Consider the following 13462-nt stretch of genomic DNA (forward strand, 5'->3'; position numbering starts at 1 on the left):
TTATGTATATAACATATTGCAGTAATGACATCGGCATCTGGAATCTTGTTGATTTTTTCACGGCTTCCTTAATGTTACTTGTATCAGGAATGCAATAAGTTTCGTGGAGTAGTAGACTTTACTTAATTTTTGCAAATATTTAAAAACAATAATTAACATTGCAATATAGGTGAAATTGCAGTGTTAAGTTTCCAATTTATAATTATTACTATGTTAAACGTCTCTAAAAATAATATGTTAAAAGCCTAAAGCAGTAAAATGAATGTCGCGCTTAAGCGGTAAGAAGAGGGAAATTGTTATGTGTGTTACGTTGGGAATACTGAATGTGGTATTTCACACTTACCGCGTATTGGTTCTGTGCGTAAAACAAGCAAATACGCACGATCTCGCACAAATGAATTATAAACTGATATGGATTTTGTTCTTCTGTTTGCAGCGAACATTCCAGCGCAGCCGGAGAACTGTCCCAGCACTTCGGGAGCGAGCGGGGACCTGATCCCCGTACCTCGGACTGTGACGAGCGTCCTCATCACGTCCGTGGCCTCGTGTCTCGTCCTCCTGCTGGGTCACCGCGGATGGGTGTAGTACAGACTGTCCAGGTCGCGCACTAACACCAGCTAACGTGCACCATCGTTGTCGACGACTTCTGCGGAGGAAGTCATTCATCAGGTTGCCGAACGGTCCTACGAGAAGAAATGAATCCACTCGAAGAGGAGGGAGTCGCCGTCAGGAACACCACGTATTATCTCTCTTAGAGGATAACTAGTGCGTGACCCCTATGATGTATTTTTTTCTATACATATTGGTTTACCTTTCGATCGTCACTTATAAAAGTTAAATTCTCTATCTGAATCCCCATCGCGATGATATTTCTGAATTAAACTAAGTCTTAGGCAGGAAGATCAAGTGAGTTACAATAATTCTTGAAAATTTCTACCACCGTCCCTTTTACTTTTCCGCTTCTAGAGGCTAAAGTACTTACATATAAACCTAGAGCTTGTTCAGGCCGGTGGATTAGGAAATGCGCGATGGAGTTAAATGATTTTTTTATTCTTACAGACACAGTATGAACATAGGGCAATCGTATTTCTTAATATGTGATATTAAACATCATCTTTCGCCAATCACTGTTTAAGATTTGTGATCCATCCTATTTCTAGTGATAAATACTCATAATATGGAATTAACCATTATTTTCTTCCATTTATTAAAAATAACCGTTACAACATATCTCAGTGGCTATACGGGTGATTTAGAATCTCTGCACCAAACTCTGGGGGGTAGCAGATCTCGCATGGAAGACCATTTTTGTTATACAACCCATTTTCTCCGACGCGTAGTTTAGAAGTTACGCGATATAAAGTTATGACTAGACCTCGGACTTTTAGCTCCTAAAAATCTTAAATTAGGTACCTAAAATACGTTCTATCACAAATCAAAATAGGTTCTAAAATTACAAAAATAGGTGAACAAAAAATGACATTATTTCATTTCCCATTACAAATTAGCCGAATCATTTGACATTATTTCATTGCACATGTCCATAATTAGAGCCAGAGTAAACAACTAACACCTTTTCTAAGTTTTCCATTGAGAAACTGCATCGCTTCTCAGATAACACCATCTTATATGCCGAAAATGAGCGTTCCGCATCAACTGATGACACCAGAGCATATTTAAATGTTGGTATTAGATGCAAGGGAACAGCACATTCATGTTCAGGTGTTTTTTTTTTTTTGAAGCACTGATTTGAGGTTTTCAGAAACTTTTTCACAAACATAACCAGGAACTAAGTTGATTTTTTCTGTCACCTCTTCTATCAATCCCAGTTGCGTGTAGACCGGTTTGCGTGAAGACTCTAGAGCATTAATAATGGGGACCAGAAATACATAATGTGATTTGATGAATGCAGTATCCCGGGCAATTGTTGGGTCCTGCAGAAGTATTTTAGCTGAAGTAATGCTCACTGCATCCTCCCCCAGTTTCAAAACAAAGTTCTTAATGTCCTCCAAATGCTTGCTTTAATATTCCAAGGCCTGTAACCATGTTCCCCATTGGGTAAGAATAGGTTCTGGTGGAAGTGGCACATTGGAAAGTTGCTCTCGAAATAACTGAATCCTCGTAGTTGCTTTAATAAAAACCTTTTTAATTGTGGAAACCAGCTTATTCACTTGTGGATATTCAAGCCGTATCGTCTCAAAAATTGGGAAATGTAAAATTAGGTAAAAAATAGTTTCTAACGTGAAATTAGGTATTTTTAGGTTGTATAGGACCATATATTTCCATAATTCTTATATATACAACTTTTCTTTTGTATATATCATGAGGAACAAAATAGGTTTTTACCTAAAATCCGAGGTCTAGTTATGACACAATTAATTAATTAATTTACTTCCATACAATTCTACATACAGTTTACAGCACGCGTTCAAAATGTCCACTCTGAACCGCATTGCACTTGTGATACCGACCTAACATTGACCTCAAACACACTCCAACATGTGGGGCTTATGGTGAAGTTGAACAAAGGCAACGTGTATTCTCATAGTTCTCTCTGGTGTCAACTGAAGTGGTGTACACCATACTCTTCACATGTCCCCAAAGAAAAAATCAAGGAGCGTTAAGTCGGGCGATCGCGCAGGCCACGCAACGGGTCCCCTCTGTCTATTCACCGCTCTTCGTAGGTGCAGTTTATTATGCTGGAACCCCATGTCTCTTCGCTTCATAGGGGTGCATTCTCCATGAGTAGTGGCAAGGACCTGAAGGTATAAGTTACTCCGTTCAACTGCTCAGGTAACCCACTCTATATGCACAGGTTATGACGTCAGCAACAAGACAGATCAGGCACGGAGTCACATTGCAGGTCGATGAGATTATAACAAATTACAGCATCGTCAACTTCAAAGCTTTCATTGTGGGTTAGTAAACATAGATGTCTGAGTAGGGGCGAGGCTAGGTTTAACACCGCAACTCAATTAAAATTTTATCATATACCGTCAATGCTTATCCATTTAACAAATTTATTGTTTTTACAATAATTTGTTACATTTATTTGATTTTTAACGTTTTCGGCTTTATTAAGCCATCTTCAGAAAAATTTACGCCCATATGCATGAGATTGGTACATTTATATGCAATACAAATAAATAAACCAATTAATATAACACTATATGGAAGCAATTGAACATATGGCAATATTAAAACAGTACTGTGTTAAAACTGACTGTATGAGCCATGATCAAAGTTGCTTGCGTACATATATTCTCTCATCGAGAAGTCCGTATCTAGATTTATTGTGGCTTATCAAGCTTATGGCAATAACAGCAATTTGACCTATATATGCACTTTGCTCTGGTCTTGTACAGGATTCTTCATCATAATTTGGAATATTAGGTATCATAACTTCAGACATTTTCTTTTTTTCCCCTACAGATGTTTCACCAAGTCTCTGTCAAATCTGGAATTCAAACAGATATCAACCTGTTTTAATTACAATTGTATCATAATTTTAATTTAGCATGTAATAATTTTAACAACTTTAATCATGGCTCATACAGCCAGTTTTAACACAGTACTGTTTTAATATTGCCATATGTAAAATTGCTTCCATAGAGTGTTATATTAATTGGTTTATTTATTTGTATTGCATATATATGTACCAATCTCATGCATATGGGCGTAAATTTTTCTGAAGATGGCTTAATAAAGCCGAAAACGTTGAAAATCAAATAAATGTAACAAATTATTGTAAAACCAATAGATTTGTTAAATGGATAAGCATTGACGGTATATGATAAAACTTTAATTGTTATTTGTTAGCTTATCGGCCCCATCATGCCTTTTAAATGTTTACTGCAACTCAAGCCAAACGTAGCTATGCGTTTTAAACTGGGGTGTTAAGAATAGAATGTTTTATTTTCACTGGCTAAGTTAAGGCCATAAGGCCTTCTCTTCCAATCAACCAGCCTTAATCAATACAATAGTGACATACATATTATAATTATGAATATTTACAATACACTTAAAAGATTCTCCAGCAATATACTTCAGTTGAGTTTTAACGACTAGTATATTTTTATTTAAATTGTGAGAAAACCTATAAGAAAAAGTAGTAACTAATTTATGAGATAATGTAATTCAATTCAGTCTAAATGCAACATGTAAAAAATTATATTTAAGTAGAAATAGCTAGTTGGTTAAATGATGAGAATTTATTTAATAGAAGTTTTCTAGAACTGTGTTATAGGAAGCAAAATATAAATCTATAATATATTGATATAATGGGAATATTAATGTAACGAGATTATGCCATTAAAGGGTGCATACCTCCTAAACGACACGTCGAAGAAAATGGGTTGTTTGAAAAAAAAATGGTCCTCAACGCAAGACCTATCATCACTACGAGTCGGTACAGATGTCCTGAATCATTCGGTATATTAAAATTAAAATCAAAAGCCTAAAGTAATCCTAAAAAATTAAAAATTACATATCCCATACAATGGTATATCGAGAGGTACACTATATTCTCTGAAGAACTAAATACAGAGATGGGTAATGTACGTAAAATTAAGCTTCTGAATTTAAGTAAAATAGTATTCATTAATTGAAATTGAATTCATAACAGAGTAGAAGTTGTGATTATGTTACGAACATTTAGTATACTTTGTAGGAAAGAGGTAGAATTGTCGTCTGTATATTAATAAAAACTGTTCCTGCTGTTTTCTCTCAAATATTACAACACATTCAGAAACTTCGTTTGTTAAGTTATTGCTTCATTTCTTGGAAAGTAAAGACTCAAGAGGGACAAGAATTGCTACTGCACCGTCTCTATCAAGCTACTAGTCATTATTCGCTTACTTGTTCTCATTGGTGAAGGACAACCTTTGTAATTCCTTCCACAATTCATTTCTAGGAAACTCAAACCTGATTCTATAGAAAAAAATTGCCAGAACATCATATCAAATCAAGATATGACACGGGCGCGATACTCTCTAATAATGATCTATTTTAGAAATAAGCTATAGTCCCGTCGCTCTTATTTCCGGCAGCCAATCACGTTGCAAGTCGGCTACATTTAAACATGTGCGTCTTGTCATTCGCTGTTGATTTCGTTATGGACTTCCTAATGCTCTATAGATACCGGGTATAATCGTCCGCCATTTTCGTTCTTTCCTTGCCGTTTGCAGAAAGCAGACGAGAATTTACAACAGTACAAATTTTAATTCCGCGCTCTTTTAGGTGTATTTGTTTAAAATAATAATAATAATAATAATAATAATAATAATAATAATAATAATAATAATAATAATAATAATAATAATAATAATAGAATCAAGGGTAACAATCGACTTAGAGCCAATGCAGCTGGATACTCCGGTAATTAAACCTTCAACAAACAGTGCGACATTTGATCCACACACATTAACGTTATAGTCAACAATTGATTTCATTAGGTATACAAAAGCTATCTCAACATTCACTTAGCTATTTATTTATAAGTTTTCACATTAAATATTATAACAAGAACGTAATCGACAGATTGAATTTTTTCCGGCAGCGAGTCCCACAAAGCGCGGGGCCTGGGGTGACCGCCCCACTTGCCCCGCCGAAGGGCCGGCCTTTCTATCCACAGTTCTAACAGACCTAAGTTGTTACTCTGCAAACTGAGGTCCGCGCATATGTTACTCCCAATAACTGGGAAACTAGTACGGTACAGATTTCGAATAGGAATCACTTTTAAAAGTAATTCTTTCTAAACATTTCTCTCGCTTTGACTCCCATCTAAAGTTAAAAATAGAAAAACTTTTGAAGGTGTCAATGTCTATTTTGAACATGACACTTCGAAGTTAGTAATTTTTTCTCCCTGCCCAAAAAACATTTTCATTTCGAATTTTTTCTATGCTTTCCTTAGATATTTATCTGTGAAACCTAAAATTTACAATGCGATTATCATAGGTGCTATGAGGTGATAATGTTTAACGGTGCGGAATGTAGCGTCGTCTGCTAACCGCAACTGGCAATGAAAGAACTAAAATGGCGAACGATTATATGTACCTACTCTTTATAGAACCTACTCTTACTAGGACGAAAGCAAAGAGGCGGAGCCACGCCGGAAATAACAGCGACGTGACTATAACTACCAATATCTGTATTTTGTAAGAGTACCTATAGATGCTTTTCCAACATTTCTTTAACCTAGTATGAAGGATTTTATGATAAAGAAAACAGTGTTGTTAATATTGAGTCTTTGATTTATTAACAAACAGACTACCCGAAAGTGTTGTTATAAATGTCAGAAATACGCTTAACTGTAACTTTGTATGAATTTTACAATAGCCAACATATCCCAAAATAATATAATGATAATAACAATAGCTTTATATTATTATTCTTCCGTAAGTGTCACTATAATTTTCTAGACTGTTCCCTAATAGAATTAATGTGTATGTATTTAATTGGAAGTTTCTGTGATCATTCATGTGAGATGTTTTTAAACATCAAGTTCTACTGTTATCAATAACAATTATTCACATACCAATAAATACGGTTTGATGACGAAAAAATGTTTGGGGGCAGTAAGTATGTAAGATGGAGATCGGTATTATTGAAATCTTTCGGAATACACACAGTAAATCTGTGTCATTATAAAAGATCCTTATTTTCCATGCTAAATATTATTTTTAGTTTATTATCATTATTTTATATATATATACATACATATATACATATATACACAGAGCGTTCGCCTACGGGTGGGGCCAGGAAAGCGGCCTGCCTGCGGTGTCGCTTGCGGGAATCGTCTATCCGTAAGCTTCCGCTTTCTATACTAATAGCATGCACACGAGAATTTTTCTACGTAGTACTAATCTTGTTGTAAGCGATGTTGGAAGTGATGTTATCTGAATCCACACATTTCTGGCATCTTTTAATAAAATTATCATTCGCATGAATAAGCTATTCTTCGGAAATTTTCCTAATCTCTCTTGTTATATTCGCCTTCAATTCATCTGACTTCATCCATTTTTTTCTTCCGTCAATAATATTCATTTCCGCATAGGAATTGTAGCGTTTAGCGACCCTGTTGTCCTTAATTTGTTAACAAGACGTCTAACAGTTTCTCTACCCGGAATTGGAGTACCCGGATATTTCACTTCAAATTGCCTACGCACCTCTCTACATGACTCTGTTTTCACATATGCATCATACATAAAAAAAACTCTCTGTTCAAGTATGAATTTTGCGTTTTGTATTGTTCACAAATTTTACACACACGCTGAATATTTAAGCAATTGTGTTAAGAAACTGCCCTGTATGTAAAAACACTGCAACAGCTGGCTCACAACTGATAATTTGTCGACCTTGATTGTCGACGTGTCTCAACAACGGCGCGCACAAAGCGACGTATCAGCACATGACTCTTTCTTGGCCCCAACCGTAGGTGAACGCTGTGTGTGTGTATATATATATATATATATATATATATATATATATATATATATATATACACATACATATATATACATTAACTTCATAAACCCATGCCGTTTATATATTGCTCTCATATCGGAGAATAAACAAATTTAATTGAAATTATGTTAGCAATGTTTTCTAGTATACAGTGTGGACCATAAGTAATGTCATTAATTCTGGCGGATGTTGTAAAGAGCAACAAAAAACTCGAATACCATTTTGCTGTGTCTTCAATAGTTTTCCAGAAATATGTACATTTTAAAATATATGAATTACGAGATCGTGCAACGCTGTGTAATCAGTAGGACGTGCACATAAAGCTCTGTTGCTCTGAAGAACTTCACTTGGCTTTTTTTTATGTACAGGGAAGTGGAAGATCATTGCCATGTACATTGTTTCTAAATTCGTAAGAAAAAAAAAATACAGATTGATATACCGTTTAATTTTTCTGTTCAATGTGTTTTAGAGAACGGAGAATGTAAACAAACTTCCCCTAAAATAGCGATTACCCTGAAGGACAAAGTATACCAAATATACAAGTATTAGTAAATGCGTACAATTTTATGAAAATGTTTTCATTGAGAAATATAATAATTATTATTGTGTTATTAATTTACTTTATATATGTGATTTCTCAGAAGATAGATTGAATATTTTAGAGCTATCAAAGAAACAGTATTGGCCAAAGAGGATTCAAGATTGAACTCTTTGCAGAAATTAATATATATTTTTTTGTAATCGTGTCTCTAGCACCCACTAATAACCCAATAATTTCAATAGTTTGTAAATTAAACACATGTAAATAATAAGAAACAGTTGGACCATAATTTGATTCTTCTCATTGTTGACACTGCTCATTTAACGTTAAATGACATCTGGAAAATTCAAAATACAGCCTAATTTTAATCAAATATTCAGAAAACGCAGACAATAAGATACACTTGTTTGAAACTAAATTGAAAAGATTAAGAAATATTTCTACTCTCTCATTCCAATTCAATATTCCAGAGAACGTTAACAATAATGATGTTTATGTCACTTTATGAAAACAGAATTTTAAAACATTTAAAACTCTAAAGGAAAAGATAAAAATACGATATGTTATTTTACGTTAAACGAACTAAATTAAAAATGTTATTTTTAAACTCTTTCGTTTAATTTTAATTAAATATTCGGTTACTACAGACAATAAGAGAAACTTATTTTACGTTATACAAATCTAATTAGTGATTAAAAATCTCGGTTTGTCGTACTTTAATTTTTTTACGTAGTAACCGATAAACTTACATACAAGAAATAAAATTTCCCGTAAAAGCAATAAGTGTGGTTATGTTTACATTTCTCGTTCTCTCATCCATATCTCGCATTACGCGAGCTGCATCTCTCCAGCAGGCAATAATCTTTAAAGGGTTGTCATAGTACATAGTAACCGATAAACTTACATACAAGAAATAAAATTTCCCGTAAAAGCAAGAAGTGTGGTTATGTTTACATTTCTCATTCTCTCATTCATATCTCGCATTATGCGAGCTCCATCTCTCCAGCAGGCAATAATCTTTAAAGGGTTGTCACAGTGCATCAAGTTTTAAAAATTATTTGCAGAACGAAAACGTACATTTGTTGGTATCAAATTTCTGCATATTTAAAGGACAAAACTAAAATTCCTTCAATCATTTATTATCATAATACACTGCTCCCCTAAATTGACTCAGCGTATCGGGAATTAATTGAATAGCTTTCCCAAAATACGCTAAGGAAGTAAAAACGAGCAAAATTGTATTAAATGTTTTGTTTGAAATATCTCATAGAATAATCCCTGAAATTAATGACATTACTCTGTATATACATTAGAGCCCATTGTTTCAAAACAGAAAACTATAGACAAACCAAGGCTCATATTCTTTGGTGACGGAGGAGCACCTGGATGTCTTAAGTGCAAAATATGGGCATATATACTCGTAAATTTGTCATAATAATATAAACATATCTTAAAATGTTAATTTATTAATTATAATATTTGTTCAATACATTCCCAAATCTGGAAATTCTATCATAGTTTTAAACTATTCCTTATTGGACTAAAAACATGTCCATGTTTGAGTAAATATAAGACAAATTAATCTTTAAGTGTGTTTCAATATAGGTAGCTATCTAAATATTGTGTCCATGTTTGAGTAAATATAAAACAAATGAATCGTTAAGTTTATTTCAATATCGATAGCTATCTAAATATTAGAACAGAGGAGAATGAATTAAATTAGGATCTGATGACTTATTGACGTAGGAACAGATCTTCGTGTCTTGGGTGTGAGAGTTTGATCCTGTAAGGCTCTGGGTAGAATAGAATGGACTAACATCAATACGGAGGCTAAGGTTTCTTACGGATCGCACTGCTAGAGATTGGTAGTAATTATCCAAATGTCTTCCAATAAAATTAAAATTCTCACAAGACTCTATAGCATTAGAGTTTATTCTATTTCCCAATAGAGAACCCTCTTTCTGAAGCGCCAATAACGATGCCTTTTTTAAACGTTTATGAAGATATAATTAATCTATCAACCTCAACTACTCCGGTTTCATATCGGTTTTAAAACAATTATCACTAAGGTGGGACACAAAAAACAAATCAGAATTCTGTATAAACATATTTTTATTAATTCAAACTACTTCATTTGAAAATTAAGTAAGATTTCTTCAAACCATCATCTTCACGCTTTGGTATGGAATATACATTAACACACTCAGCTATATGCGACAGTCTAAAAAAAATTGAATTTACACGTCATCAATTCGTCATTGTTTCACTTCTATTTTTATCTCTTATTTGTACTCAAATATTGAAGTAAACATGCGAGAACATAACTAAAGATTACTGCTTGTCCACAGTTGTGGAGTAATGGTCAACGTGTCTAACTGTGAAACGAGCGGGTCCGGGCTCGAATCCTGGTTGGGACAAGTTACCTGGTTAGGTTTTTTCCGAGGTTTTCTCTCAACCAATTGAAGCAGAATTGCTGGGTAACTTTCGGCTTTGGACCTCAGACTCATTTTGCCATCATTAATTCACATATCATCATCATTATCATCATCAACATCATCATCATCATCCATACAATAACCCGGGTTAAGTTCACGGTGAGGCGTGCTGTACTTGTACAAGAGCGCGGCCGTTTGGTTACATAATCATTCACAGAATAGGAGTGGTAAGCACAATAAGCCTCAGGCTGCAGTGTAAGCCTTCGGGTCCCTCCTGCGTACAACAGGAAAAAAAAAGGTTATTGCTTAGTTTCCTGTTTATTTTATTAGAATATAGTTATTAGTAAACGCTCTCCGGTTTGTAAGGTGTGTCACCAATATCAGATTTATGAAAGATCATCGTAATCTAATATGGAGAAACTGAATTTAAGTTCTTTTCTATATCATTCATTCTAATATGGAGAAACTGAATTTAAGTTGTTTTCTATATCATTCTTTTATTTCGTTTCGCAGAAACATGCATATGTTTATTTATATCGTTTTGAGTTACATTTTCTCTATTTGTCTTAAATTCTTCTCTCTGACTGTTCCTTTCCCCCACGAAACATATCATCACAATTTATTTCTACTTCTTTAAGGGGAGAAGGTGGTTAAATGTGGTGAAAAACCAGTAGAATTTTAATTTTTTTTAATACTGTTTGATATGTGAAAAACACATTACATAAAATTTAACGCTCATTTATTCTTTCTGAGGATGGTATAATGATTATTATATAAAAAAACAGTATGTCTATTTATTTTAGCAATAAAGTATTATTATTATTATTATTATTATTATTATTATTATTATTATTATTATTATTATTATTATTATTGGCCCTGTCTGTCGCTGTGACGCTATTTTTAAAGCTCTTGTGCACAGAGTTTATAAATTACACTAAATTTTGATTTGAAATTTAACTTAACCTTAATTTTTTGCTTTATCCCATACAGAAAGTTATAAATCTTCGAAACTATTAAATCAATGAATATGTGGTACGCATTTTCTTTAGGCTATTAGGAAACTTCTTAAAGTAGGCCTATTATTGATTATCTTAAGATTTTTAAAGCCAGTATCAAAATTTTGCTACAGATATTATGAAGAACGTGCTTTTCAGAGTAAAAGTTCATAGAAATTTTCAATTTATTTTGTAAAATGGCTGTGATATATCCATTTTATTAAATTAGTATCCTGTTTTTTTTTAATTTGAGTCCCAATTGTCTTTTTACTCGAACTTAAGTTTTTGCAGCAATGACATTTCCATATACAAAAAAATTAAAATTGCCCATAAAAATATCAAATTTACCTATTTCGCCCCTTAAAGAATAGTCAAATTTAAATAGAAATGTCCGTTACAATTCTCTCTTCAGAAGATGAATTAAGTTATTGTAGAGAAAGTACTATTTTTTTTCGGGATTTTTATGTTTCCCTCCATTTCATCGTCGCTATCAATTTCAGTATTCATCATCATCATCATCATCATCATTATCATTTCATTAGTATCCACCTATAACGGTTAGACGTGATGTAGTTATTGTGACCGACGTACGAATAGTATCAATCTGTAGAGGATAGTACGCTCTGGGTGGTGAAAGGTCACTCTAGTGGGACTTCATCAGACCCTAAGACCGCTTACATACTACAGCGAGAGCTGGACAGGGCTTAGCTTAGTCTAACGTCTTCACACTACAGCGAGAAATATGTTGCTACACTGTGAAGGCATCTTTGTATAGATAATTAAAATACGAGTTTTATTATATCATAAGGAAAGCAGTTTGATCAAAGACTTTGTATATAATACTATACAAAATCTTTGAGTTTGATATGCGCTGATAGAAATAAAGTTACATAAATTTGAACATCTCACTTTCTATTAATTGGTCAATTTCATTTATGTAATATACATTTTATAGGCTACAATTTTAGGTTATGTTACCGATGGAAGCGGGAAATACGTAGCTATGTTTTCAAAAATTAGCTAGCCGACCAATGTAAGCTATGGCTCATTTCGAACGTTGCTCCGTGCTAAAGGAAAGCATTTTCCATAGCTCGACAAACATATTACATGTTTCTCGCTGAAATGTGTAACGGGCTTAAGTCTACATAGCTGAATAGACAGATGGCACCGCGAGCAACGACATCTACAATGAAAGAGCCAGTTCGGATCCTAAGTCACAATAAGTCTCAGATTGTGGTGTTAACCTTCAGGTCCTGCCTTCGTATAAAGAGAAAAAATTTCGATTGTTTTAAAACTGATATAACATAAATAATTTTTCTCTCATATTTTAATACGTTAAATATGTGAATATCTATTCTGGTAAATACGTATTTGAATACTTACACCAGTTTTGCCTTCATTTATGAAAGAATAATATTAAGAATATTGAATTTATATTAAATATTTAGACCATGTAGGTAATTTATTTTACTCTTTCTCTTTCTATTTTCTCTCCTTCCAGTGCCTTGTCTGCATTTTGTACACTAGCGCCAATCAGGATGTCAATGTTATTAACTACAATTGATAAGACACGGTGCAGTAGCTTTATTTTGTTTTACATATCAGTAATGTGAATAAAAGTAAATAATGGAGAAACTTATAAGAGAAGAGAGGAAAGTATATACAGGGGTGACCAAATTATTAGACTAAAATGTTTTCCGTTGAAGCATAATATAATGCGACATATCAACTATCAACATAATTCACAGAGTCTGTATTGTTGTAAATATGATTGTTTACATTTTCTGGTATATTTTTCTAACGATTGGATATATTTTATCTGATTGTTGGTACTATTGGTCTTTTAATTATATACTGCAGAAGATTTTCAATAGTCTGTTCTCCCATGGTCTGCAAAAAGACCGGACATGAACCAAATTGAAAATCTGTGATCTGTCCTGAAGAAGAAACTGAACAAAAAGAAGCTTACAACAAAACATGGACTCACTGAAGCACTGTTTGATATCTGGCTAAATGATGGT

At 33.5% G+C, this 13462-nt stretch overlaps 1 protein-coding gene across 3 annotated transcripts in view; it reads left to right on the top strand.

The window, feature by feature from the left end:
• The window catches only part of LOC138703637 (acetylcholinesterase-like), a 2088928-nt gene that overhangs the window by 2050941 nt on the left and 24525 nt on the right, over window positions 1-13462 (top strand). For 2 of the 3 annotated variants that reach the window (XM_069831692.1, XM_069831693.1), the window contains one exon: window positions 437-3116. The exons of the other annotated variant lie outside the window; for it this stretch is intronic. In XM_069831692.1, coding sequence (XP_069687793.1) covers window positions 437-585 — 149 coding nt within the window. In that variant the 3' untranslated portion in view covers window positions 586-3116. Of the gene's footprint in view, window positions 1-436; window positions 3117-13462 lie in introns of those variants that run through there. 3 annotated transcript variants of the gene reach the window in all.

The sequence above is a fragment of the Periplaneta americana genome, chromosome 7 (assembly GCF_040183065.1).
Source record: "Periplaneta americana isolate PAMFEO1 chromosome 7, P.americana_PAMFEO1_priV1, whole genome shotgun sequence".
In the NCBI taxonomy this organism is placed as follows: domain Eukaryota; kingdom Metazoa; phylum Arthropoda; class Insecta; order Blattodea; family Blattidae; genus Periplaneta; species Periplaneta americana.